This window comes from Oncorhynchus clarkii, chromosome 3 (genome assembly GCF_045791955.1).
Source record: "Oncorhynchus clarkii lewisi isolate Uvic-CL-2024 chromosome 3, UVic_Ocla_1.0, whole genome shotgun sequence".
Taxonomy (NCBI): Eukaryota; Metazoa; Chordata; class Actinopteri; order Salmoniformes; family Salmonidae; genus Oncorhynchus; species Oncorhynchus clarkii.
In genome coordinates, this window is record NC_092149.1 from 58,731,858 (window position 1) to 58,758,766 (window position 26,909).

General features: G+C 43.6%; 1 protein-coding gene across 1 annotated transcript; it reads right to left on the minus strand.

Moving 5' to 3' along the window:
- LOC139400091 (R3H domain-containing protein 1-like) lies at window positions 1–25,859 on the minus strand. The gene is given in 26 exon segments (XM_071145129.1): window positions 1–420; window positions 423–569; window positions 861–954; window positions 1,256–1,350; window positions 1,630–1,783; window positions 2,061–2,230; window positions 5,391–5,500; window positions 6,459–6,619; window positions 6,847–6,998; window positions 10,756–10,879; window positions 11,245–11,493; window positions 12,604–12,726; window positions 13,942–14,129; window positions 16,093–16,389; window positions 17,980–18,197; window positions 18,350–18,432; window positions 18,516–18,611; window positions 19,035–19,143; window positions 19,465–19,605; window positions 20,091–20,150; window positions 20,387–20,465; window positions 20,843–20,975; window positions 22,993–23,088; window positions 23,545–23,580; window positions 25,170–25,376; window positions 25,844–25,859. Coding segments are annotated over 25 exon segments (3,501 nt in total). The 5' UTR covers window positions 25,362–25,376; window positions 25,844–25,859; the 3' UTR covers window positions 1–226.
- Window positions 25,860–26,909: the final 1,050 nt, after the last annotated feature.

Sequence of the window (26,909 nt, forward strand, 5' to 3'; positions counted from 1 at the left end):
GTCAGATCAGTGTTACGTTTCGCTCTTTTGTTCCTTTTCATCAAATCGTTAGTAAGAACATTACAAAGTACAACACAATCCCCCTAAGCAAGTCTCTAGTGGAAAAACAACCCTTAACAACAAGCCAACTTAGTGAGGAGTGGGGCTGGGGGGAGTGATGGCAACAGGAAGTGACTGGCGGTGCTGGTGAGGGGTGAAAGGTCAAGCCAGGGGTCCTTAGCGCCCTCTACTGGGAGCTGGCCCTCTCCAAGGGGTGTCTGTGGCCCCTGCTCACAGTGAGTCTGAAGGAGGCTTGGGGGCCATTGTGGTGGAGGAGGGCGTCCTGCGCAGTGTATCCGGAAGGGAACATGGCCAGGATGGTGTAGACGAAGGCTGGGTCAGCAGGGGCTTGACCGTGGGTTTGGGTGGGGGACACCGTTAGCCCCCCGACTGCCAATCTCGGAGGCTGTGGTGCTCTGGGAGCCATCCGACTACAGCCCGGGCTCTGGAGAGCTCACCTAGCAGAGAGTCCGCCTCGGTCCTGCTGATCTCTCCCGGCAGGTCAGTCACCTCCAGGACTTGCCCACTCACTGTCACAGACAGAGCAGCGAGAGACAGAGCAGCGAGAGGGGGGGGAGCAAGAGAGAAACTGTCAAAACCAACTTGGAGACAACCTTAGGCCCATGACCCAATTAGTTTTACTGGTACAGACTAACCCTAGCGTCATTTGCAATCAGTTTTGTTCTATGTACAAATCTGTGGGAATTCAAATCAAAGAAAAATATAAGATAGATCTAAGAGTGAGATATGAGGGGTTTTTTTTAGGCTTGGAGGTCCACATCTCTGTCCTCTAACAGACAGAGGGTGTTCCCTACCATTACCTGGATCACCTACACTGAGATCTGTAGACAGAGCTTTCCTTGTCTGCTTCCTCCCTCTGCCCCCTCCACCGCTGTGCCGCATCCCCATGGGTACCTGGGTGCAGAAAGAAGGACAAGAGCATGTTCAGATTACCATCTCTCGCAACTATACTTTCTTTGGACTCCAGCTTAAGGTATCGGAATGATAATGATTCAATTGGAAGACAAATGAGGAACAAAATAATCAGAGACCAATGTTTGACTTCATCTTTTGTTTTATTTGCACAGTACTAAAGAGATGTTTCAAAGGCTTTGCCAAGCATTTCAGAAGGGTATATCGAAATCCCCACATAATTCCTCCTATAAACAATAGGTAGCTTCAACTTAAGTGGATGATCTGTCTTGTGTAGACTCACCTGATGGTTGGGGACCATGGGTGGAGCGTGGAGAGGAGGACGGATCTGGGGGTTGTACTGGAGGGGCTGCCCTAGTAACGGGTACCGCACATCTCCTGGGAAACACAGAGATGACAACACACTTAGTTTGACTCAATTTCATTAGGGTTAAAATTTTCCATAAAGATGGAGCAACTGAGCTGTCCTCAGGGACCCTGAGCATTCCACACATTTGTTGAATTTAGTACTAGCACACCTGATTCTTCTAGTCAACTAATGACTGCAAGCCCTTGGGATATCATATTCCTATATAATTGGAATAGATTAAATATGTAGAAATATCTGGTTGAAGGTCCACCAGGACTGGGTAGAAAAACACTGGGGGTCTCCCTCACCTTGCCCTGGCATAAAGGGTCTGGAGAACTGGGGCATCATGGGTATGGGGGCGAGGCCTGGACGGATGCTCTTCACATTGGTTAGGTGGTGTGGGTGGGAGGGAGTTGGCGACTGGGCGGGGGAAGTTGAGGGACTGCCCAGCTGGGGAATGCTCTGTACGGACAGTTGGAGAGGACAGGGGATAGTTAGTGCGTGAACACGGAGCTCACAGACACCATTACATTTCGTCTCAGGGATTCTCCCTTCTTAGAAAATTACAGACCATGGTCACGACTGTCCACATCATCAAGCCAAACCTCATTACTACATTTACACTCAGCATGTGATACTGATAAATATATATATTTTTTTATTAAATTGTTTTTGTTCATATATATATATTTTTTAATCTGCAGGTTCTCACTAGGCTCAGCTGGGTCCCTGCACTCACCTGTGAGGTGTCTAGGGTGGAGAGCTCTGTGGACTTCTGTCCTCTTGTGTGGTCCAGACTGTAGTACTTGCTGTGTTTCCACTGCGGGGGCGAGTGAGGCCGTGGTTGCTGGCCGGGGGGCAACGTCAGCTGCATCATCACCATCCCACCGCCTGGGGGAGGGGGAACGCCTAGGAGGGCACAAAGACATCAAGGACAGACATTAGAATCTCATATTAAATAAACGTTTATTCATCCCCTCAGGGGCAATTAAAGATTTAATGTGTATAAACATCTTGTCCGCCTGTTAACGTGGGAATTCCATTATGTTCATCCTGTGTGTAGCAGGTTTACCTTAAATATATTTATCAAGTTCAATAGGATCAGCATACGTCAGTGTGACTTAAATTATTTCCTTCTGTTTGTATTTCATTAGTGCATTAGAAAAAATAAAAATGTCCACGTTCACTGTCTCACCGTTAGAATCCTTTGTAATCTATTTGTGTGACGTTAACCTCCACTCATTTGATATGTAATATGTTATTAGTAACTAAATTCCATGTTTGAACAAAGTGTTTGTTGATATGCGTATTATTCTTGTCTGGTCGCAACTTTCAGCGTGTCTTCTTTCCAAGGACAGCGCCAACCACTAATACATAATCATATCTAAAACCTTCAGCCGTCAAGCATCCATTTAAAGTTGTTTGCCCAACAATGAAGGCTTAGGGAATTTACTAGACCTGCACTTGGCCTTATTAAAAGAAGAGTTCTGACTGCACTTAGCCTGTCTAATGATTTTTGGCGGTGGTTTAAAAGTAAACAGTGTCTATATAATGCTCTTATCCTGACAGAGTGTAAACCACTGTATATGGCTAACTCATGCTTGAAGATAAAAAGTCTTCAAACAAAGTGTGCCAAAAAATCTGTACTTGTAATAGAAAACCAGGCAAAATATTAAATATTTAGGCCCGTCTTGGTGCAATATGATGCAGTTTATTGGGATTTAAATTGCAAATGAAGAAGCTTAAGGACCAAAACACAATTCCACATTTAAAGAAAGAGAATGCCATTATAATTTTGTACTAAGGACTTATCTAATCTATCTAACTCCTCGTAAGCTGTTTCATATAAACATTTTGAATGATGCATCCTGTACACTGTGCCCTCTTAATGAACCAGTTACCTTTATACACATGGTTTAGGAATTCCCTCGTATCTCTACTGAACAAAAATATAAACACAACATGTAACAATTTAAGATTTTACTGAGTTTGTTCATAGAAGGAAATCAGTCAATTGAAATAAATAAATTAGGCCCTAATATATGAATTTCACATGACTGTGCGGGCATCACCCACCAGGCCCAGTCAATCAGAATGAGTTTGTTTTTACAAACAAAAAAACTCCTCAGCAGAACTTTCCCCCCTTAGATGATCCTGCAGGTGAAGGAGCCGGATGTGGAGGTCTTGGGCTGGCCTGTTTACACGTGGTCTGCAGTTGTGCCAAATTCTCTAAAACAACATTGGAGGCGGCTTATGGTAGCGAAATGAACATTACATTCTCTGGCAACAGCTTTGGTGGACATTCCTGCCTGCAGTCAGCATGCCAATTGTACGCTCCCTAAAAAATGGACACATCTGTGGTATTGTGTTGTGTTACAAAATTGCACATTTTAGAGTTGCCTTAATGTCCACAACACAAGGTGCACCTGTGTAGCCAGCATGCTGTTTAATCAGCTTCTTGATATGACACACCTGTCAGGTGGATGGATTATCTTGGCAAAGGAGAAATGCTCACTAACAGGGATCTAAACAAACACTTTACATGTTGCGTTTTATATTTTGGTTTAGTAGATATTCTGGGATGAAGTAGCTTTGATCTTGTCCACTGATGTCCGAAAATATTCCTGCATCTCCTTTCGTTTGACTTTTAAATGATTTCTCTGTACTTCATTTCTTTGTCAGTTGCACATTTTTCTTGCTGGCCTAACGGCTGCAAAGAAAATGATTGCCGTATGATGGAAGCCTCCACACACTATCTGGCAATGGATCCTCACTTTTTTGGATGTAATTTATATGGAGCTGTCTACCTCTCGCATTCATGGAGCTAAAGAAGTCACTTTGAACCAATGGTTCTTGCCGCTGAAACACTTTGTGATGTGTTGCTTTGAGTTTCTCTTTTCCTATCATTTATTTTGATCCATGTATGTTTATTTAATTTGATACCTTAGGTCCTCGGATGGGATTGGGATGGGGGAGGTGTAACTTAATTTTGTATGTATGTATTCATGTTTGCTGACTATTATTACTAAATTTAAAAAACATTTGAAAAAAATAAAAACAGAACGCAACAAAATACATATTTTAATTTGATAGTATTTGCCACAAAAAAAAATGAAGGGAATTATTTTTCACTTGGTAATCCCTGCATGAAATTAAAACATTTACCACCTCACTTCTGAACGGAGCGAAATCTAATTTCAGGATTTGAAAGAACATTTCCCTTTCCATTTTAATTAGATATTCAAGGAGAAAAGACAAAAAGAGAGGGAGAGATGGAAAGGAGAGAGCGAGAGATGGGGTGACTGACGATGGCTATACTGATTCACAGGGGCTTCGCCACAGAGAGGAAATTCACATTAACTGAAATTAGAACACCCATGAAAGCCCTTACTTTTTTAAGATGGCCATAACTGGGAACAAAGCAGCAGAGGAATTACTTTTTAATTACCAGCCTATATCTGTTCAATAATTAGATCGTTAAGACTTGGAGTGTCATTTCAATTAGCACCTTAACGCTTCACAGCTAACAATCGAGGGGTGTGTGTGTGTGTGGGGGGGGGGGCTGGCAGGGTGTTAAGGCGTCTACATGACTACCTTTCTTTTGTTGTTGCCACGCCGTATAATTATAGCTTTGGCCCTGGGAGATGAGAATGCTGCCTGCCTGTCTGTGCCCCCTCACCCTTTTAGAATCGATTCAATCCATTTTGAATTGCCAGAGAATTCAGTCTGAAGTAATTTCTCCTGATGACACCTGCCTCTGTTAAGTGGGGTTCTAATTCCAGGGTTTGGTGAAAGGTTATTTTAGGCTATTACACTCCAGTGTTTCGCACAGGGGGGATTGGATTGAAGAGAGTATTAAAGAACAAAAAAGTACAGGTAGCAGAAAGGTTTAAAACAGGGTGCGAAGAGAAAGTACAGGGAAGCTAGTGATCTGTGGGTTTTGTTCCAGAGACGACCTATACGGCAGCTAATTTTATTGACGGTGATTGATATTTCATTCCTAGTTGAGACCTGGTTGTAATGGATGCTGTGGCTCAGGCTGGATCTGTGCTGTGACTGGGCTGTGTACCTGAGCACTGCTGTGCCTGATGGAGGGGCTGCTGGGAGCTGCAGGGAGAGGACGGCCGAGGGAACTGCATCTGCTCTGATCCAGGAGGAGGCAAGAACCCAACAGAAGAGCTGCAGAGAGAGAAACACACACACATACTTTTTAAAGCTGAGCAGCAGAGAGGCAAAGCTCTGGCAGCACTTCACTCAATGTAATCAGAATTTGGCTCATCAGTTTAAAATGGGCTAAATTACTGAAGTGGAACACTGTACACAGGGGCATTAGAACTACCACTAATATCCTCAATTGGAAACGAGTAAAGGCTGGCAATCGCTACGGACCTCATTTTCTACCAAATCAAAACAAATCAAGGGCAATCATCATTTTTTACTGTGTCTCCGTAACCAAATTGTGGTTGCAGTGTGCAACTTTGGGTTTTCTGCTTTCCAGGCTCTTCTTTCGCTCATTTCAGTTGTGATTTAATAAGGATAAAAGCAAAGCGAAGGCAGGCAGGAGGCAGGGTGATGCGTCAGCCCAAAGCACAGAGGCAGGCAGCTGCTGCTGGAGACAGTCGGCTCTTCGCTCCGCTCGGCACCCTGAGGAATAGTGTGCGTCTGCACAGCGGACCAGAGGGCTGGGCATGAAGGATGGTGTAGAGAGAGCAGCTCACCACATGGGACCAGCAATGTTATATTAAGACTCAGTAGATATCTGGCCTTATAAATCATCTTGAACATGGCCTACTAAAGAAGAGGCCCCATGAGGGGGAGGGAAGAGGGGGGTGGAAATTGACCCCTTTCTTTGCCATGCATAGCCCAGTGTGAAGCATCACAGAGACGGGCTAGTTATCGGTTAAAACTAAAAACGTCTCACTGTAAAATAAGGAATATATTAACGGTCTGTAATATTGTAATTAGTCTATAATCAGAGTATGTTCACATTAAAACATTGTGATTTCCTACTACATGGTGTTTTGTTAAACTGGGAATACATTTAGAACCGGAATTCAACAATGTAATGGGTCTACAATAAGCGTAATAATGGGTATAGGTATTTCCATGTTAAAACAGTGTGGTGATGATGTCCAACCTCATAGTGTTCTGTTGATTGGGTGTGATAACACTGTAGTAGACCTGGACACCAGAGCCAGGCATGGGCCCCTGGTTGGACTGGTTGTGGTTGGGGATGATGATAGGCTGCTGATATGTCTGCTGTGGCACACCCTGTGAGCCTTGGGGCTGCATGGATACCTGCCAAGACAGACCCAAATTACACATGGTCAACATGGGATGCCAAAAAATATACAAGATCGTTATTGTAAAAGAGAATGGTTCTTAACTTCCAAGATACTTGGCTAAATAAAGGTTTAAATAAATATACGTTTTTTTAACGTCTTAATAATGTTCATCATTGACAATTGTGTTTTGACATTATAGACTTACACTGACTTAGTGTTGGTGAAATGCCAAGTACCCACCTGATAAGATGGCATGGAGGGATACTGGACCATCATGCCTTGCATCTGATTTCCCATATTGCTATGCAGGCCACTGACAGTGTTCTGACTCTGTGGCACTCCAATCATACTCTGATAGCTCTGTGGCTGATTTGGCATCACAGTTTGGTAACCTGGAGAAATAAAGAGAGCAAGTTGAAGTTGATACAATCAAAAAGTGGACACAAATGACTTGAGGATCTTAGATTTCAGCAGACTTGCATTGAAATGAAATGCAAAGTTCCTTGGCACAGGACAGGCTGTGTGCTTATTTATTTGAAAAATGATCAATGATTCAATGAAGTCAACATTAAAATGGCTCGGTGAATAAACAACCTTTAAGAGCCCAAGTCATTTCAATAGGATTTATCCTCCGCTGGTAAGATTATGGGAGACGAGAAGAGAGAGAGAAAAAAAAACTTTTCATAGAGTATGTTAGAGAAATGATCCTCTTTTTTTTCACTGGGTAAAATACATCAGTGTCAAGGTTACCAGAGTGCGTGTAAAGCTCTGAGAACGCCATTGAAAAACCCTCCAAAGCAGGCGCCCTGAGGAGAGGTATGGGGGGATAGAGGGGAGAAAACTGCAGGAGGTAAAAAGGAGGAAGGGAGTGAGGTGGGGGGCTGGGCAATTTTCAATTTCTCCTGGCTTTTGGCCAGAGCGACAGCAATCAATTTGGTCCAGATGAGAAGAGAAGTGGGACAAAAGGAATGGATGGCCCCCGGCAGGGAATGAAGGAGAGGCAAGCGATGAGAGAGGCTGGTCGCTATTTTTAGTGCCATTCTCTCGCCTCCACTTACAAACTGAGCATGAAGCGAATATAATATTAAACACTCTCTGCTTCGGCTGACTGAGCAGAGGAAGGTGAGGAGAAAGGAGACGCGTTGCACTCTGGTACCACCCAGACTCTGAACCTGGACATAGGGACTCAAAAGGCTTGAATCGCTTGCTGCTTGCAGACAGTTTTGCCTGCCTGGTTAAAAAGGTACTGACTGTCAGGCGGCTATAGCAGATAAGATGAAACGGGCACGCCACCCCTCTCCTTGTTACAGCAGATAAACTGAGGCTTCCGCTGCCTCTCTCAAGTTCAAAAGCTTAATCTTTGCTTACAAGAATAAGGGAAAGGACTAGGCTTTCTCAGACGCCTGGGGAAAGGAGTTTTCAGACGGTACTGGTGTCCTTCAACGCAGATCTACCACAACATTTTTCTTCCTCCCTCTTTTCACCAAAAAACATTTTCCTTCAGCTTTATTTGACCACATGTGGAGAAGTAATAGTACATGTTCACAGACAATGTCCAGTTTCAGCTGACATTAAGAATTCTGCTGATATTTTATGATTACAACAATTATGAATATAATACTTTGTCTTCATAATTGCAGTTGAGACTCTTGCACAAGCCTTTTATAGTTAACAGAATCAGCTAATAATGAGCAGTATAATATATGTTAACAGAATCTGATTTTATTATGAAATAATTATAGAAGTGGAGCACACAAAAAAGTCGAAGCCTGATGTAGAAGTCAAAACCAAAATGAGGGCACTTTTTATGGCAAGAACATTGAGGATAAAAACCTAAATACACCGAGTCTTCACAAATATTCACGGCGAGATGCATTTAAAGTCTCAGTCAAGTCAGAAGGCCTTCTGACTTGATAGTCAATAATCAAGAATGCCCAGAAGACAGGAGGGCTTTATTAACGTGCGAGTTTTACAGCAGTTTGATTTATTGCGTAATCGTTCGTGCCGAGCGATTAAACAACATTTCTGTTATTTTTCATTTTTTAAAACAACATTGGTTCAATTATTTGAATTTCATTCAGGGTTTTTTTGTGAGCGCAATGCAAATTATATCATTGCAGATTCTCTAAAGACAAATCAGATCAACCCTGAACTGTGCGATGTAGTAGGGAGTTATAGTTTTCAACAGGCCAATATTCTATAGTTTAGCGCAGTGTTTCCCAATCCTGGTCCTCGAGTACCCCCAACAGTACACAATTTTGTTGTAACCCTTGACAGACACACCTCATTCAACTCATTAAGGGCCTTACTTTTTATTTTATTTAACTAGGCAAGTCAGGTAAGAACAAATTCTTATTTACAATGACAGCCTACCCTGACCAAACCCTAACCTGGATGACACTGGGCCAATTGTGCACCGCCCTATGGGACTCCCAATCACGGGCAGTTACGATACAGCTTGGAATCGAACCAGGGTCTGTAGTGACGCCTCTAGCACTGAGATGCAGTGCCTTAGACCATTGTGCCACTTGGGAGCCTGATGATTAGTTGACAAGTTGAATCAGGTGTGCTTGAGGACCAGGGTTGAGAAACACTGGTTTAGCGCAGAAAACATAGCAATTAACTACAATGACCATAATCCATTGCACGCCTACTTGTCCGGAGACAACGCATGATGGAGAGGGATAAAGAGCAGTTGCTTTGCGAGGCACTGTATCTCTACCTGAAAATACATGATCTAACGGATTAATAGTTGGTATTCAGCAGTCAAAAGTATGCCTTATTTACTTTGATGAACAAATAAAATTGAGATTTTGTCAGACAGCATAGACAGCCACTCTAGAGATGAGATGACTAGGAATTAAATAAAGTAATCAAATAAAACAAATGTAATATACACAACTGAAATATTAAATGAAATTAAAGTAATGTGAATAAAAGATGGGTAATAAGTGATAAGCAGTAATTGGTAGTCACTACCATCATGGGACTTTTATTAATTATTTTATTCTGTGTTACAGCATAATGCAGTGTGCTTCTGCTGCCTTTCATTAAAAATGTCTACAAAAATTCTGTAAACTGAAACCGACCTCAAAAAGCACTGATCGCTCAGCACTACTAGCGGTAGGATGTGGTTGGCGAACAGTTCTGTCTGAAGAGCTGAGAGTGAGGGGCTGGAAAAGAGACCGGTTCACTGTGAGAATCATAGGCCTCTCAGACAGTGCCCCGGCCCCGTATCCTGAGCCTCTGGTTTTACCATGGAGGGCCAATACCTGGTTCCACCCATGGAGGGTCTAGATCCACCAGTATCCAGGACAGGCCTTTCGGTTCTAACCCAGTCTGGAGGGCTGATATCCAGGTAGGAAACCCATCTAAACACCTGACTTTGGACCCACAGGCATACAAACGTTCTGACATTTCCCTGCTGGAATTCACCATCATTTAATCATTTTCCCATTTGAAATCCCCATCCTTTTCTCCACTGCCAACCTGCATGACAGATGCATGTACAAAGGCTGGCAGGTAATTAAAACAAAATTCCCCATTTCCTTTCAGAGATCAGATTGGCTTCTGGATTTCAGTGGTGCAGCGGAGCATCTGTTTCTCTAGACAGGCCAGTGAATAATGCCTCAGCGATACACAGAGGGGGGAGGGAAACAATGCTAATAGTGTATTTGATTGGGAATTGTTATTATGGGGTAAAAGGGTAAGGCAAAACAATGGCCAAAACTGCAGAGAAAAGCATTCCAACACAGTAGCTTTTCGCTCTGCCCCAGGGGCACTGTCTAATTTCCCCTCTGCAGTTTACTTAAATTAGCCTATTGTGTACCCGCCATAAAAGCAGATAACCGGAGAGAAGAAAGTGCTGAGTGTAATAGAAAATAAGTGTGAAAAGGGAGGGAGGAGCGGTAACAGCCATCTCCCCGCAGCTTGATATTAACTGTATTAAAATAAACACACAAGGAGGTGTGGTATGGGGTATTTTACCCCCCATGTAGATACCTTCAATGCAAACCACTCCACTGATGGTATTACATATATTACACCAGAGAAATAACACACCTGAAAGTAACACCTGTTTTTAATAGAAGAACTTGGCAGCTGAGATGGATGGTTGAGTTACTGGTTCAGCCTGTGCTAGATACCTACCTGTCTGTTGTGTGGGCGGGGGCATTGGCTGACTCTGTGGGGCGCTGAACTGCACTGTGCCCACAGGCCTGTACTGCTGGTTGGACAGGGGGTACTGGCCTGGTGCACAGTAACATGCTGGCATCTGTAAGCAGAGATAGAGCAGTCTAAAATGGCATACCATTAATACCAACACAGCTATCCATCTCTCTGAGGTCTCTGAACATACAGTACAGTACCTCTGCTGGTGTGTGGTATATAGTTACCAAGTGCCATTTAAATGCTATTTTAAGTAGAGAGAGAAAGTATTTATGAACAAATGTATTGTACATGTCTCTCTCAGATAGTATTGATGGAACATTATAATCATGTAGTTGAGGGAACAAAGATACTGGCCAGGCATTGATTAAGATAGTTAGATGGAACAAAAGTATATTAGTACTAATGTAACAGAATAGTGTAAAGACTAAGAGGAGTAAACCAGGTTAGGCTCGGATGTACAGAAACTACCTGCTGCTGCATGTAGCCCTGTTGCTGCATGACCGGCGGGTTGACAGGCGGAGGGGCGGGGGTGTTGTAGGCCTGGGGTGCCGGGACGGGCTGGACTGGAGGGGCCACCATGTAGCCCTGCTGCTGAGGGGGGGTCTGGAGCATGACGGAGGAGGGGTACATGGCAATGTGGGTGTCCCGACCTGGGCCCTCTCCAGAGACCTGCCGGGCCAAGCTCATGTGGCTGAACTGGGCTCCCAGGTTATTTTGCTGTGGGAGCATACAGAAACGTGCTAAATTGCTACATTACATTATTACATGTCTTTTATATATTTATTAATATAATGGGAGTTCTGTAATGGCTCTACTTGAACTACAACAGAACATTGTATATAATTAATAATACATCATACTTTTATATAGCGATTTTCTGAAACCCAAAGACTTCTATAGAAAACTATAGGCTAGTACTAACGAATGACTACTGCTGGATACAGCCATCCATGCAAATCAAAAATCTGAAGGCCCTAAAACTGAATTCCTCCTGACCTGTTTAAGTGTGGTTTGGTTTACTTTACAGGGTGGCGGGTGGTTAGGGACTTTCAGCATTGCTATTCATAGAACATCAAATTCCATCATCTGCTGTGAAATTAATTATTCAAAGCAGCCTTCCACAAATGTAAAAATGTAATTAGTTATTAAGGGATGTTTATTGGTAGAGGGAGGTCAGGAAAGAGGTTAACGGAACACATGATTTGCATCAATGGATGGAGTGGGGTAGAAATACACAACACATGAAAATAAAACTGATTCCATTTAGCATTAATTGGCATATTAAGTCTTACTAAGGGGGAAAAACACTAACCATTGACTAACTGCATTCGATTAGCTTCGAGAAGTAACGCTAAGCAATGCCTGACACTAGTGAATATAAGTTCATTAAGGAACTTTTGCAAGTCTTGTTTGAAATTCTGTCCTTGTGTGTATTATTTCATGAATATTAGCCTACATGTTACATTCAAATCTTAAATGTGGGCATATAGCAAGAACAGAACATTAGCTCCATTCATTTTGCTGTAGAGAACTTCTATATTTTATTAATCACAGTCATCTATCATATAGCCGGAAAATGACCCTATAATATTCCCATTTAGCAGTCTCAGGCACCTACAGTAGCAAACACCAGTTTGGCTCTGTACTAAGTTCACTATGTATTTACAAAAAGTATCAACAGATTCTTTGGCTTTGTACTAATAAGTTCACTACATATTTACAGATTTTTTAAAACAAGCCATAAGAGGGAAGATGGGATAGAACCCAAATATTGAGGTTGAAGGAGGAGGTGAATGAAGGAAGAGTAAAGAGATGAAAGTCAAGTACCACAGTGTATTGTTGGTTAGGGGAGACGGAGAGCAGCTGAGGTGGGTAAGAGACAGATGAGTACTGGACAGGCTGAGCAGAAGGCTGGAGGGGCCGGACCGGCTGAGGAAGGGATAGAACAGACTGAGAAGAGGAGGAGAGGAAAAGAGGTAGAGGAGAAGAAGAGGTAGAGGAGGAAAGGAAAATAGGTAGAGGAGAAGAAGAGGTAGAGGAGGAGAGAAGAAGAGGTAAAAAGGCAGAAAAGACAAGAGGAAGATTAAAGGAGAGAAGTAGGTGTAGAAGGTGAAGAGGAGAGGTAGGAGGAGAGAAGTACAGGAGAGGAGAAGAGGAGGAGAAGCGGTAGAGGGCAATGGGTTTAGTCAAAGACATTAGGCAGAAGATGCAAACACTGCAAGAGGAGAAAGCATTGCCATCTCATAAACAAAATAATTACAGTAGGGGAAAAGGATATTAGTTTAGTGCTAGCTCCTGGGGAAATACAACTAAACAGTAATGAAGTTAATTAAGACAAAGAGCTCAGTCAATAGATGACCATGGATATGAATATCCTCTATCTTCTACCAAGGTTGACTGGTGGAAATCAATTACAAGACATAAATATGAACACCATGGGACAGCTCTTAGTTCAAAATAAATATCCTCCAATTTGCAAACCCCTCATCAGCCTCATCCCCTGTGTCTATAATGATGTCTTTATTAGAAAGGGACATTGCTGCTTCGCGTCATTGGAAAGGCATCCTTGTCCGACCCCTGGGTTGTGCACCCACACTATCAGAGGTCAACTCATTTTCCTGCCCTGGTATTTTCACTAATGACGCTCAACCCCTCTGGTTCCGGTTTATTTTTTTAAAGGACCTCTCCATGACAGGTTGTGTTGATGGGGATCTTGCTATTAGAGATTGCTATTCCTACCACCGAGGGCCTGTATAAATTCTAATGATTACCGTTTGGGCTGTGTGCTGCACCAGGGTCAGTGTTTAGCCGACACTCTGAACTCAATTCATTTACTCTGACAGGGGTGGCGACTAAGGAGAACGGCAGGTTGCAAAATTTCCTCAATGAATTACACCGTACCAATGTCAAGCACCGCCATGGTAATGTTTTGAAATGGGGGCCATGTCAATCACCAGGGTGTTTTAGGATGACTGAGTAAGAATTGAACATCAGTTGTTTTCCTACTTTCCCTTACCCTGCTAGGGATTAAACAAGCACGTTATGGTTTGTAATGTGTAGATGTTATGAATAAGCCGGTGACATCTACATTTTCTCCTATGCTTCAATTGAATTGAATTAAATCTCGAATTAAATTCAGTGCCCTGCTAAAGGGTGTTAGCGGACCTGTGAGAGTACGTGGTTGTGATTGGTGGGCTGGTGTTGGTGGCGGCCAGGAGGGTGTGGAGGAGGGAGCATGGGCTGCTGGGTCCTGCCCTGCTGATTATGATGCTGATGATGTTGATGCTGAGGAGCCATGCTGTGGTTGGGGTTGTATACCACAGCACTGCCATCCGGGTTCACAAAGGGCTGGCCTGTAGGTAGAGAGGAAGGGCTGAAACGCACTGGAAAACCACCAGCACTGGTATCTCTATTAACACATTAATGATCATAATTTTCAGCATTATAATCAACACGAACCATCTTTTTAAATCACATCAACCATTATTGTCAACATTCTCTTCATCCCTATTGATATTGGCCCCATTATCAACATTAAACATATTCTTCAACGCTTTGATATGAATTTGCCAAATTGTTAGGCATCCAGAAATGTAATTTGGCTAGCATTATCCTTACAGCAGTTGTAGACAGTATAGTGTCCAAAGGGCTTCATTTACATAGCCTATTTCTGAATTCACACAGTTAAGTGAGTAAATATTTATAATAAATGTGTACCTTTGCATGAGCAGGAAAAAGACGAAGAATATTGTGTGCGGAGGCACCTTGTGTAGAGAGAATATGAAAGAAACATCTAGGATAGATCTCTGCCCTCATTCTTTCCTAGGGCTCATTTCTCCTCTGAATCGCAGGTGAAAAATGCATTGATGGTTCTGAGGGTTCACTGTGAAATAGGCTGGCTCCGAATGCCGAATATCCTTTTGTGAAGGTATTTTTTAATGCAGAAAGGAGGTTATTGCCACGGAGCAGTGCAGACACTCAGCTCCAGTGTATGGCTTATATATCACATTACCTGGTAAAATCTTGAGTGTTTTTTCCTTACATTTGTATTCTACACACGTCTAATGAAGTGCCTGTTGGTAATATACATTGTCATAAGGACAAGGTTTCACACTCCACAGACATGTTTGCTTTGTGAGCTCTACAGTTACTCATATACTACGAGGATTAGAGAGGGTTTGGCCATGCTCTTATTTTACTAAATCTAATATCGGTGAGTATCTACTATAGTTAGCATTTTTCCTACACATTTGGAGTCATAATAAATTATTGAGAAGAAAATATATAGGCTATACATTTGCACTCTGGGCTCATTTGCCAGTGGTGAGAGGATGGGTTTTCCTCAACTTTTTGCACGTGTGACGCACACATGGACCTGAAAATAACTCCTCTTGAGTTTTGAACTATCAGGTGGCTAAATTAATTCCTGGGTGCTACACAAGACATTTCCAAGTCCTTAAGAAAGGTCAATAAGCAATTACACACCCCTGACTGGCTCTTGAAAAACATATTAGTGCCAGCTCCATATACCCGGGCTTATCAGCCAGACCCATGCATATTTAAGAACTAACCTTCTCTATGTCGGCCGCTGACCGAGCAGACTGAAGAAGAATGCATTATACATCAGAGCGCCGACTTACTCTCTAGTTTTTCTATATTCAACACCGTACAGTATGGCTCCATTATCCCTTGTCTCAGCAACACTTTAGGGAATTTGTTTTGACCAACGTCGGGAAATATTGATCTTGCGAGCGCGCTATCGTTTTTCAAAGTGCTTCTGTTCTGACCTCATCTGCGGGCAGCAGAGAGACGGATCCTTATTTGAATGCAAGCCGCCTCAGACAGCAACTCCTGTGTCAAATCTAAATAATTTGAGGAAAGTGATACACATTCTGTTGGTTGGGTTTACTATTTAAAGGGACAATCAAAGCAAGTTCTAATTTTCACCTCCCCCAAAATACTCAGAACTCAAATACATCATAAATAATGCATGAAGAAATGCCTTGTGTTCTGCTGTGGCGTTCCACCACTTTTCTTCCAGATACCCACCCCACCCGAGATACATCACCCTCCCCAGCTGGCTCCAACAATACAAACTACAGTACGCTGTCTGTCTCTCTATGCACCACAAGAAGAAGAAAGCAGTCAAGGAATAAGCAGCAAGTTGTGAGAGTTTGTGAGTCGTGTTAGTTTGAAGAAAGAAACCCAATGGCAGGACACAAGACACATTTTACATCCCCCACGCAAGCCCCCGTACTGTACAACTAACTTATTCCTAACCAACCTGGTCCGATGGTAGGGTTAGAGGGTACCAACCTGTGTGTGGGTTGACCAGGATACTCCCTGGCGGTATTCCTGTGGCTTCCAGGGGAAGCAAATAGTAGCTAGTGTTAGCTGTATTTGCTGGTGGTGGCGGCACCGGGCCGCTCCTGCCTCGCGCCTCATAAGTCACAGTACTACTAGTGCAGGTGGCTGGGTAAGCCACTGGGCAGGGGGGCACGGCGTGGTTGTGAGGGTGGCCAGCCTGGGTTAGAGCTGGGACGGTGAGGGGCAGCTGGGAGCGAGAGAGCGAACCCGTGGAGGACCCTACACTACTAGAAGACTCTAGTGAACCTAGGGAAGGAAGGAAGGAAGGAAGGAAGGAAGGAAGGAAGGAAGGAAGGAAGGAAGGAAGGAAGGAAGGAAGGAAGGAAAAGGAAAGCCTTAACCTACAGACACAGCAGAGTTAACACACCATGCTTAGAGTTGTTATATGGGGATGGAAAGGGTCGTAAGATGCATGCCAAGGGTCAAAGGAGATACTGATGGTATCTACTGGAGAAGCTGCTTGAATTCATTGGATATTTATATTAGTCTGGCTTAGACAATCACCTTTAACTGTATAATGCATCAATGGTTGAGGCCATTGCCATAATAACCTTTAGTTGACCCAAGTAGAAATCTAATGTTTTTCATTAAGAAATGCACTACTTTGAAAGGTCAATTTTGAAATTCCAAACCTACACAACCAATGATCTATTCTAATTACCTGTGGGACTGATGCGGTCATAAAATAGAAAGAGGATGATGATATCGTCAGCAGTTCTAAATGACAATATAATTAATTTCTTGATTAACGTCTTCAGTTAGCTATTCACTTTGTGTGTCCAAGCACCACCACCATGTCCATGCTGGGCAGAACAGAACACAACACTTAATGAAACTAATAGATTCTTGAACTGTACATAATTAGATCATTAAGACTGGAATCTAATCACTGTCAGGTAAACAAAATAAAACATGATTGACTAAGACATTCTACTACAATTCTAAAAGAATGGCAAACCACTGATAGCATATTACCATAGCATTTGTAGAACTATGGTTCAAAGAAAGGAAGAGAAAATGCATAAATGCTAAAATAATGCTTTGTTGAATTGGCTAGCTACTTCACCTATTAAACTGACCATTGTATGTTTGAGATGGGGCTCTTCTTTTTGTGAACGTAATAACCAATGAATTCACACTCCAGATACCAAATGGTTGTAATAAAATGAGAGAGGAGGAGCGGCAAATGTAATAAGAGGAGAAAGTATGCTGGAAAGGTACGCATTAGAAAGCACACTGTCAAAAATGTACACACTGTCAATATGTGAGTGGTATGTTAAATGCCAGCAAGGTGTGACAATGCACTAAGACCTACATCAATGTTGCCAAATAGAAAAGTGCTCCGTCAATATCTTGATCAAATAAAATGGGGGGGGCACACAAAAAGCATCCTATATCAACGCAAGGAGACAGGAGATGAAATGTGCATGGTTTGGTTTTCCTCATCTGCCGACATCTGTTTGAGAATACAGCTACAGCACAAGACCACACAGTGAAGCACCCATTTCACCTGGCAGGAGTCGTCATAGGGAATTTGTCTCTTTAAAGACTGAAAGCATTCAAACCCTTTGATAGAATGATGGGCATTATTCTAGAATCTGCCTTTGTCATGTCACATGGCTTCTCTGAATGGACGCTCCTCTAATGGACAGGCCGTTTTGACAGGTGCTGCACTGCTGATTGGCCAATATAAAGGTGGAGATTTAGAGTGAAGTGAACTGTGGTTGGTGGTTAGTTTGGTTAAACCAGACTGAACACTGCACTCACCATGGAGGGTGCCATTCAGTCTGGTTTAACCAGGCTAGTTGATAGTGGAAGTAGTGGTTATTTATTTACCAGTCTTAGAGAGGCGACCCATGCTCTTGCTGCTGCCCGAGCTGTCTCCCCTGATGAGGACAGAGATGCCGCTGAAGCTGCTGGCCTTGGTCATGGCTGGCCTCAGGTTACGGTTGGAGCTGTCAGAGTCTGTGCTGCTCCACGGCCGAGGGTCAGAGTACTTGGGTTCGTTCTCAGAGCTGCTCTGGCGACTGTTGGCCGGGCGGCCATCTTTTAACCTGAGGAAGGAGCCATTTTAAACCATTATGGGATTATACATTTATTAGCTATTATAAGAGATATAAACGAATTAATCGCATAACCATTTCCTAAGCAGAGAGTAAGAGATTGGTGAATTTGTCATGGCTATGTTACGGTGAGAGATAATTACCTAAACATTTGCCGCCTTTGCTGTGTACTGTTACAAGCATCATCCTCCTGTTTCCTTTTTTCAAGAGCCAAGCCATCTGGACCCTGGAATAAAATAAGCTCTGTTCGCTACTTGTATTTACTGACTCAAACTATATATTAAGGGAATTCTATGGGATGGTTCTTACATCTTGAGCAAATATCCTGTCTCTGGCCCTCTGGTATTCCTCCTCTCGTTCCTCTATAGACTTACTCCTCCGGTCGTCCTTCAGCCGCATCCGCATCTAGACACGTCAACACAATGCTTTAGCACTAACATCTGACACATACATCCACTGTCTCCTTTAGCAATGGTTTGTTAGTTAACAGTAACAAAGGGCTAAGGGAATATACTCTAAGAAACGCTGAACAAATCACCATTAATACCATTTGTCCATTGACTACTGCTTTTACTTTGTGCATGGAGGAAAAACATTCTGAGCTGTGCTAGTAGTGAAGACACCATTAATACCATTTGGCCATTGACTACGTTTGGCGCATCAAGGAAATACACTTTTCAAAATGGGGTTTTGTCTTTTTAAAACTTTACTGGCTTTCATGGAGAAAAGCGAATAATTTATTTTCACATTTTAACTTTCTTTCTTGGAAGCTAATTGATCATAATGAGGTCTAGTATTGGGGAGCCTCACATCAAATGACTATCTTACCATGTTGTCATCTTTGTCTGAGCCGGAGTTGTCCCTTTTGAGAATGTAGCGCTTTTGGAAGTCGTCAGTTTTGTCGTCTTTGATGTGTTCTGAAAACTTTTGATCAGGGCTACAGAGAGAGAGATATGGGGGGGGAAGATCATTTTTTTGGGGAAACTTGAGTTGTAGTACTAATTCGTTCCAAGAAACCTGAGATGTTTACACCATCTCCCTTCCGCCTCAAACGCTGTTGCTCTCCTCCTAACTTTCATCACCCAATATTGAAAACGCAGATAATTACGTTTCCCCAAAAACTCATTTCGAGGGCTGCAAAGGAAAATCTCTTTTGCCTTGGCAGAACATTTCTGCAGGCTTAGCCATTTGAATTAAGAGTAGGGATGAACATTTAAATTATTGGTTGTGGCAGAGAGGGACGAGAGAGATTACTCACATTCTTGTATTGCTAGTTTTGTTGATGATTACAGATTTCCCGGTTTGGTCGACGTTGTGGTCTAGGCCGAAGTAGGCGGCAACGCGGTGCAGCAGCATTCTGTGGTAGGAGGTCATTGGAGGGAACTTTCTCTTCTGGCTTCTGAGGAGGCGGATGAGGAGAGGACAGGACAGGGAGGAGAGGAGGAGAGAGGATAGAGGACAGGGGGAGAGGACAGGAGGTGGGAGAGGATGGGAAAAGAGTAGGAGAGGACAGGGAGAGAGGAGGATGGAGGAGAGGACAGGGAGAGAGGAGCATGGAGGAGAGGACAGAGAGAAGGGGGTGAGTACAGGGGACCAAATCAATAATTCAAAAGAGGGACTACAGGACAATTAGGAACAGTCGTTCTGTGCAAAACGGTCCAACATAGCCTGGAGTAAAATCTCATTAGTTCTCCCCAGGCAGAGAGAGACATCACACGAAATTATGCATGAGGCTTAATAAATGAACAGAAACAGCTTATTCTGTTTAAATGAACCACCCCCCCCCCCCCCCCAAAAAAAAAATCCTCAACAAATCGAGACACAAGACTCGTAAATTCAGTTGAAATGCACCCAGAAAAAACTTGACTCAGCTGAGCTACTCACTCGTTATTACTGATAAAGTCAAGAATGTCCTGTTCCAACTTCAGCAGCATCATTCTGTCCCTGTGAATATAATGGATTGAATATGGAGAGAATTAGTTTGGAGTCTGTTTAGTCATTTGAGCATCCATCTCATTACCTCAGGGTATGAAAAAAACTGCAACTGATGACTGATGAAGATGCCAAGTGTTCAAACCTTTTAGAGAATGAGTCTTTGCTTATTCACCAGTGAAAGAGAACAACAGCTGGGCTTGTGGGAACAGACAAAATATTTTCAAATGACTGGCATGGGTACACACCTGGGGTTGTTTTTCAATGTGTTTACTAAGAATTCATGGATATCGATCCCGGTAGAATCTGTGTACTCCTGACTGGAATCTGAAGGGGAAAAATAGGCATTAAAGAAAAACTTTTCTATTGTGTCTCCTCATTTCGCAGAAACTTCGCAAAAGTTAGAGCATTAATGAGCAAGAAAGATTTTTTTTTTTTTAAGTAAGCTGAACTTGTAGGACATAAGACCATCCATTGCTTTTTCACTTAATTTTACAGAAATGTTGAAGGTTCATTGAGTGCTGACTGAGAAGCTGTTATTGTGGTTTATTTTAAATCAACTTTACAACCTCTGAGAAACCTCTGATTCCAGACAATAGCCGGTGCTTACCCACACAGGATGGCTGTGTCCCAAATGGAAACCTATTTTGTATTTAGTGCACTTCTTTGGACCAGGGCCCATAGGGGACGCAGACAATGCCTACCTCTGGACAGCATCTTCCTGGGCATCCTCTCAGTCTTCTCTAGCAGCTTCTCCACACCTTTGTCCTCCTCATCCTTGATGGGTGGCACCTCCTCTTTGTCAAATGACTGGGAGACCTGGATCTCAACTTCATCCTGCAAAATAAAAGACTGTTGGAGTCACTTTTTATAATGAAACAAATGGGATAAGGTGATTTCTCTTCCTTAAGGAGCTATCCATCAGGATAATGATAACGACCCCACCAACTTTGCAAATGTACAGATTATGTAGCTAGTGGGGTGGCATGGTAGGAAAGCCCATGTGTCCTAAAGGTTATCAGTTTAATGCTATGATCTTGAGCATTCACACCCTACAGAGTAGCCCAGCCTACTCTTTCTCTGATAAAGAATCTGAAGCACCCAGAAAGGCTTTCATTTAATCTTTTGGTCAATACAAAAGTAGAAGTAAAACAAGCACACAACGAGGCCGAGGGACAGCAAATGTTTTTTATTTTTTTTTTTTTAATGGGGAAATCTGCTAAGTTTACATTGGAAGAAATAAAAAATGCCCCTGTAAAAAGTACTAGCCTAGGGGAGTTACAGCTTGCTAACAACGCTTTGATGCTGCACAGACTGAGTGAAAGCGAGAGAGCGAAGGATAGTGAATAGAGTGGGGGGAAAAACTCCTGGGAAAGGAAATCTCAATCACACACCAGTTCAAGGGCATAAATCTGACTGAATGAGTCTTCGTGACACCCTGCCAAGCGTATTCTTTCATGAGGTGGGAGATAATTTGACAAGCATTTGTTTAATTCACTCACACAGTCAGGGAGTTTCCATACTGCTCCTGATTTAGGGTTTTTATACAGTAAACCAGTTAAACGAGACACTATTTCTATTATGGAATGGGTGGAATGAAAGAAAGTTGGCCTAACACCTAATAAAACAAACGTGTTCTACAGAAGCTTGCATTCAAATAATTCAACAGATTTGAACCCCTGCTGTCAGATTAAAACAAATTATTTTAATAGGCTAATTCTAGTATGACCTTTTGGGTCTTAAAAAAAATAATCTGATTTCATGTTGAACAAAAAAATGTGAGAATCTAGACCACAGCTAACACGGAACCCAAACCGGCTGCGCACGTGCGCCATCGTGCACAAATGTATTTTGTACCCCAACACCAAACGCGATCACGAAACGCAGGTTAAAATATCAAAACAAACTCTGAACCAATTACATTAATTTGGGGACAGGTCAAAAAGCATTAAACATGTATGGCAATTTAGCTAGTTAGCTTGCACTTGCTATCTAATTTGTCCTATTTAGCTAGCTTGCTGTTGCTAGCTAATTTGTCCTGGGATATAAACATTGAGTTGTTATTTTACCTGAAATGCACAAGGTCCTCTACTCCGACAATTAATCCACACATAAAACAGCCAACCGAATCGTTTCTAGTCATCTCTCCTCCTTCCAGGCGTTTTCATCTTTGAACTTAAATGGTGATTGGCATCTACACTTTCATAGAATTACCACGACAACAGGCAAAACATTTAGTCTTTCAATCACCCACGTGGGTATAACCAATGAGGATATGGCATGTGGGTACCTGCTTCTATAAACCAATGAGGAAATGGGAGAGGCAGGACTTGCAGCACGATCTGCGTCAGAAATAGAAAGGAGTTCTATTTTAGCCCATGGCAACGCAGACGCTCATTGGCGCGCGCGAGCAGTGTGGGTGCAATAATTGAATAACATTGATTTCTACATTTATTTTGCGACGCTTGCGCACGCGACGTGTCCGGTCTGGTCAGCATGTAAAGCTAAATATGAATCATGTGGTGAGTGACCTGAAACAAGGTAGGTGCTTCAATAGTCAAAAATCATTTCAAGCAACTGGAAACGTTGTGTTATTCAAACAAATTCCTTTCTGAAGCTTTTGTTGCGGGGAAAATGTTGTTCTGGAAGCTGAAGATAACCAAAGAGGGGAACTGTTGGTGAGGTGTGGAAACTACAGGAATTTCTTGTGAACCTCTTTCTTGACGTTTCACTATTAAAAGAGATGCACTTGTGGGGTATAAATATGCAATGAAATTATGGTTTGACACCAGCTGATGGTTTGGGGAGGGGCAGTGAATTGTCATAGGAGGGGCGTGGGGGATTTGCAGTTTACCTTGTGTTCTCGAGGCAGATCAGTGGTAATAGGGGGAGGAGGAGAGGACTCTTCGCAAACAGCCAGGCTCCGAACTAACTTTAACTTTGAGTTAGACTGGGGATTGGAGAGTGGTGAGGGTTAAGAAGAGAGTCAGGATGGGACAAATACGGTGCAGGCAGAGTTTGAAAACACACCACAAACCAAGCGCATGGAGGGAGGGGTATCAGAAGGAATATTTTAAAAGAATCCAGAATTCCCATGCAAGCACGGCACACACTGGCATGGCAACCCAAGCTCAAGACAACACCATGCACACGGTCACCTAGGTAAGATTGACCATTAACTGGTCACTGGTTAGATCACTCGTCATGATTCTGATGCATTAGAATTTACACTTGAATAACTGAAAATCACAAGCTTAAAAAAAGCGTAAAAAATTAATACTACACAAAATGGGGGGGGGGGGTGCAGGCAGTGTAAATTAAAAGGGAAAAACAACTCATTGTCAGCTATTAGATGGTGGGGTTCATCAAGCAAACACTGTTACAGACATGCCTCTTGCCACTGTACCTTGGGCCTTTTTCCAATCTGTCCCGGTGTTTGCCGCTGTACGGTAGGCAATGAGACAAAATGGATCACATGAGACAAGGGTCTCATTGTCTGTAAGCCCTGGGATGAGTCCCCTTAATAACAAAATGACTGAGGACAATTACATAGTAAAGATGGGAATCTGCTCTTGAAACCATTTAATCCATCTGTACAAAAACAGATCCATTAAATGTTTTTGTAATGAAGAAATATTAAGATGCAACCTTTTCTTTTGCCTAAATATCCAACAGATTCTAACCCTTATTTATTAATGGTTGATGCACAATAACATTTTAATTTGTTTGCCCTAATGCATCAGGCTAAATTATACCAAAGTCTAAATAAGTCACTGTAGTAGAGGATTTGGAAAGAAAGTGTTCCTTGCCCTCCATGCTACTCTGAATTCTAGACTTGGAAGAACGACCGCGGGGAATTGTAAAATAACTGTTCTCTCCTGCACACACATCTAAAACAGCACCTTGTGTGCAGTGAGGCGCCTCGATCTGCAAAGTGGAGGAGACAGATGGCAGTAAAGGCATTTGTTCCGCCTCCTCATCCCCCTAGGGGTGATACAGGAGAAGTTTGTGGATAAACTGGGATTTGAGATCGAGATTATCTGCTTTTCCGCTCTTGCATGGATCTCCTCAGCAGACTGACTGCATGGCTCCTGGCCTTTCCATTCCCTTACAGGTATATCCCCCCCCCCCCTCCCCTTATCTCAACTGCCTTTAGTACTATACAACCACCTTTACAAGGGGGGGCAGCCAGGCTAAGATACAACTGAAGTGGCAATCTTTTCCATATAAAGTGCACTACTTTTGACCAGAGCCGCCCTATAGGCCCTAATCGAAAATAGTGCACTATATAGTAAATAGGGTGCCATTTCAAACACAGCTCTCCTCTGACTGCTGTAATATCATATATAACCACCTATACACATGGAGCCAGGTTGAGAGAAGACTGGTGGTGCTGAGATATGAAAAGGGTCAAGGCTTTTCAGAAAGGGGGATAGCATGAGGGAAATGTTACAGCATGAAAGGAGACTAGCCTAGCTGTTCAAATCTTTCACGCACTACCTGTCAGAGGATGGGAGAGAAAAAACGATATAGGCCGCCTGCCATATAAAACCTCCACAAGGTTAACCTTCAAGCGTATGATAACTGAGTAGTGGTTTTGCGGTACACCGCTTCTGCGGGTTCTCACAACTCAATTATCTGACAATTGATTGGTTGTGCTTTGCCAGGGACTCCCCAGGGCCCCTGAGCCTGTGCTGTATCAGAAAGCAATTATTTCTCCCCGCTCTGCTAACCATTACAAAGCCCACCGATACCCCCAACCCTCACACGTCTGTCTCACTAGTCCCCTACCATTTCTCGCTGCATATACATTTAGTGTAGTCCTCTGGTACATAACCCAACCCCGTCAACGGACATGCCACACTTTGATACGGAAATTGTGTTGGGAAGGATGGTTGATTTTGTGGGGAGGGGGGGTTGCAGGCATTGGTAAAAAAATAAAAAAAATAAAAAAATAAAAAAGGCTGACTGGTACAGGACGGTGTGGGGCCCAGGTGGTAAGATACAACCCTGCTCTGTGATGAGATTTACCTGAGTTTCGTTCTTGTCTTGGCAGCAGCTCTCTGGTTGAATCTCGGGTTGGAGCTGGGTTTGAGCTTTGGCCTGTGGCGGGGTCTCTGCCTGCTCCCTGCCGTTTGTCTTGGTCGGGCTTGGTTCTTCTCCCCCCGCTGGTGTCGATGTGGCACTGGCATGGTGGCTCTCCTCCGTCTCCACACCTCTCATAGTGGCGCTAGTCTCCTTTACAGTGACAGTATCAGACATCCTCATTAGAGAAGGCTACTTGGAGCTTCGTCAACCAAGAGCTCGAGACCTAGAGAGCAGAAAGAGATGGACAACACACGACACGGTTCCTTCGGTCAGCCTCAGCCACTGCCTGTCCTCCCCGAGGCTACTGTTTCAGCAGCAGCTATTTGTACTAACAGATCAATGAAGTTTCCTCAATGACAAATCACCCAATATTATAGCCAACTGTGTAATAATGCATAATTTTAAACTCTTAACCTCTCCCCCTTTCCCTACACCCCTCCCTCGATCTAAATTGATGAAAACCGTGTCCCTGAGAGTGTGAGCAGCACCTGGCCCTCAGGAGAGCCCAGCCAGCTCAAAGGTGCTAATGAGAATCAGTGGCTTCTGAAGCGCTTCCATTAACACTATAGAGGGTGAGATGTGCTCTACTCCTGTGTGTGTGACGCTCCTCTACTCACACCGTGGTCCTGCCTGACAGTGCGTGTCTGGTGCCAGGGCGGACGTCAGCATGGCCAGATGGTGCAGCGAGCTGTGACTGCTCTGCCTGCCAGGCTGCCTGCCTCGCAGGGAGAAAAGACACGGTGGTGGTGACACTCCCATATGTGGGCCTGTAGAGACTGTAGCAAGCAGCACTGAGGCCTCCAGGGATCCCGATCTTCCTTATCGTGAAAACGGGAGAAGCAATCTCCCTGCGTTATCTCCTATCTGGCAACCTGTCACCACACAGCTATTCTCTCCCACCCAGTCGCTCTGGCTGTCACTGCCCGCTCTACCCTGCCTATCCAGTCTGCCATCTCTAGTCTGAAATGGACTGCCTTTTTAATGCTTTGTCCTGAGACATGGGCTGTGACTATTACTGCAGAGGCTGTAATGTCTGTGATGCGAGTGATGTCTGATTGTGTGTGTGTGTGTATTTACCGGCTGCGGTGCTTGGCCTGCAGGTCAGTGGCAGCGCCGAAGAGAAGGGCGAGACCCACTGAGGCAGGGTCCCTCTGCGTGCTGCTGCCGTTGGTGTCTGGGTGGTGCTGGACCAGTTGGTGGCTGAGGCTCTGGCTTGTGTGGAGCTGGGTCGTGCTGGAAGCCCTGAGGAAGAGGCCCATGTCCCCGTCACCAGCACTGGGTCCGGCAAGCAACAGCGCTGGCCTCCGACAAGGCTCTCATGCCCCTCAGTGACCTGGGGAGAGAGACAGGTGGAGGGAGGAAGAGAGAGAATGGTTTGTTAGTATGTGTGTTCACTGGTGATTTCTGTATTTAAATGTAAACTCATCTTTAACATATTTGTAGAACAGGGTGTTGAAGTTATCAGTTGCATACACACTCAGAGTAGGAGTGATACTAAAACAATCATTTTAAATCAACTCTATTTGGCTGACCGAACGGCCACTGTCTAGCTGAGAAGACGTGGATTTGTTGCTTCTCTGATTCTTTACTCTCCTGTGGTTGGAGGCCAAACTGCAGTGCAGGAGGCTGTCACAGAGAGCTAACGTTTCCATCTCTCAGCTCCCTCAGAGCTCCGCCACGCTC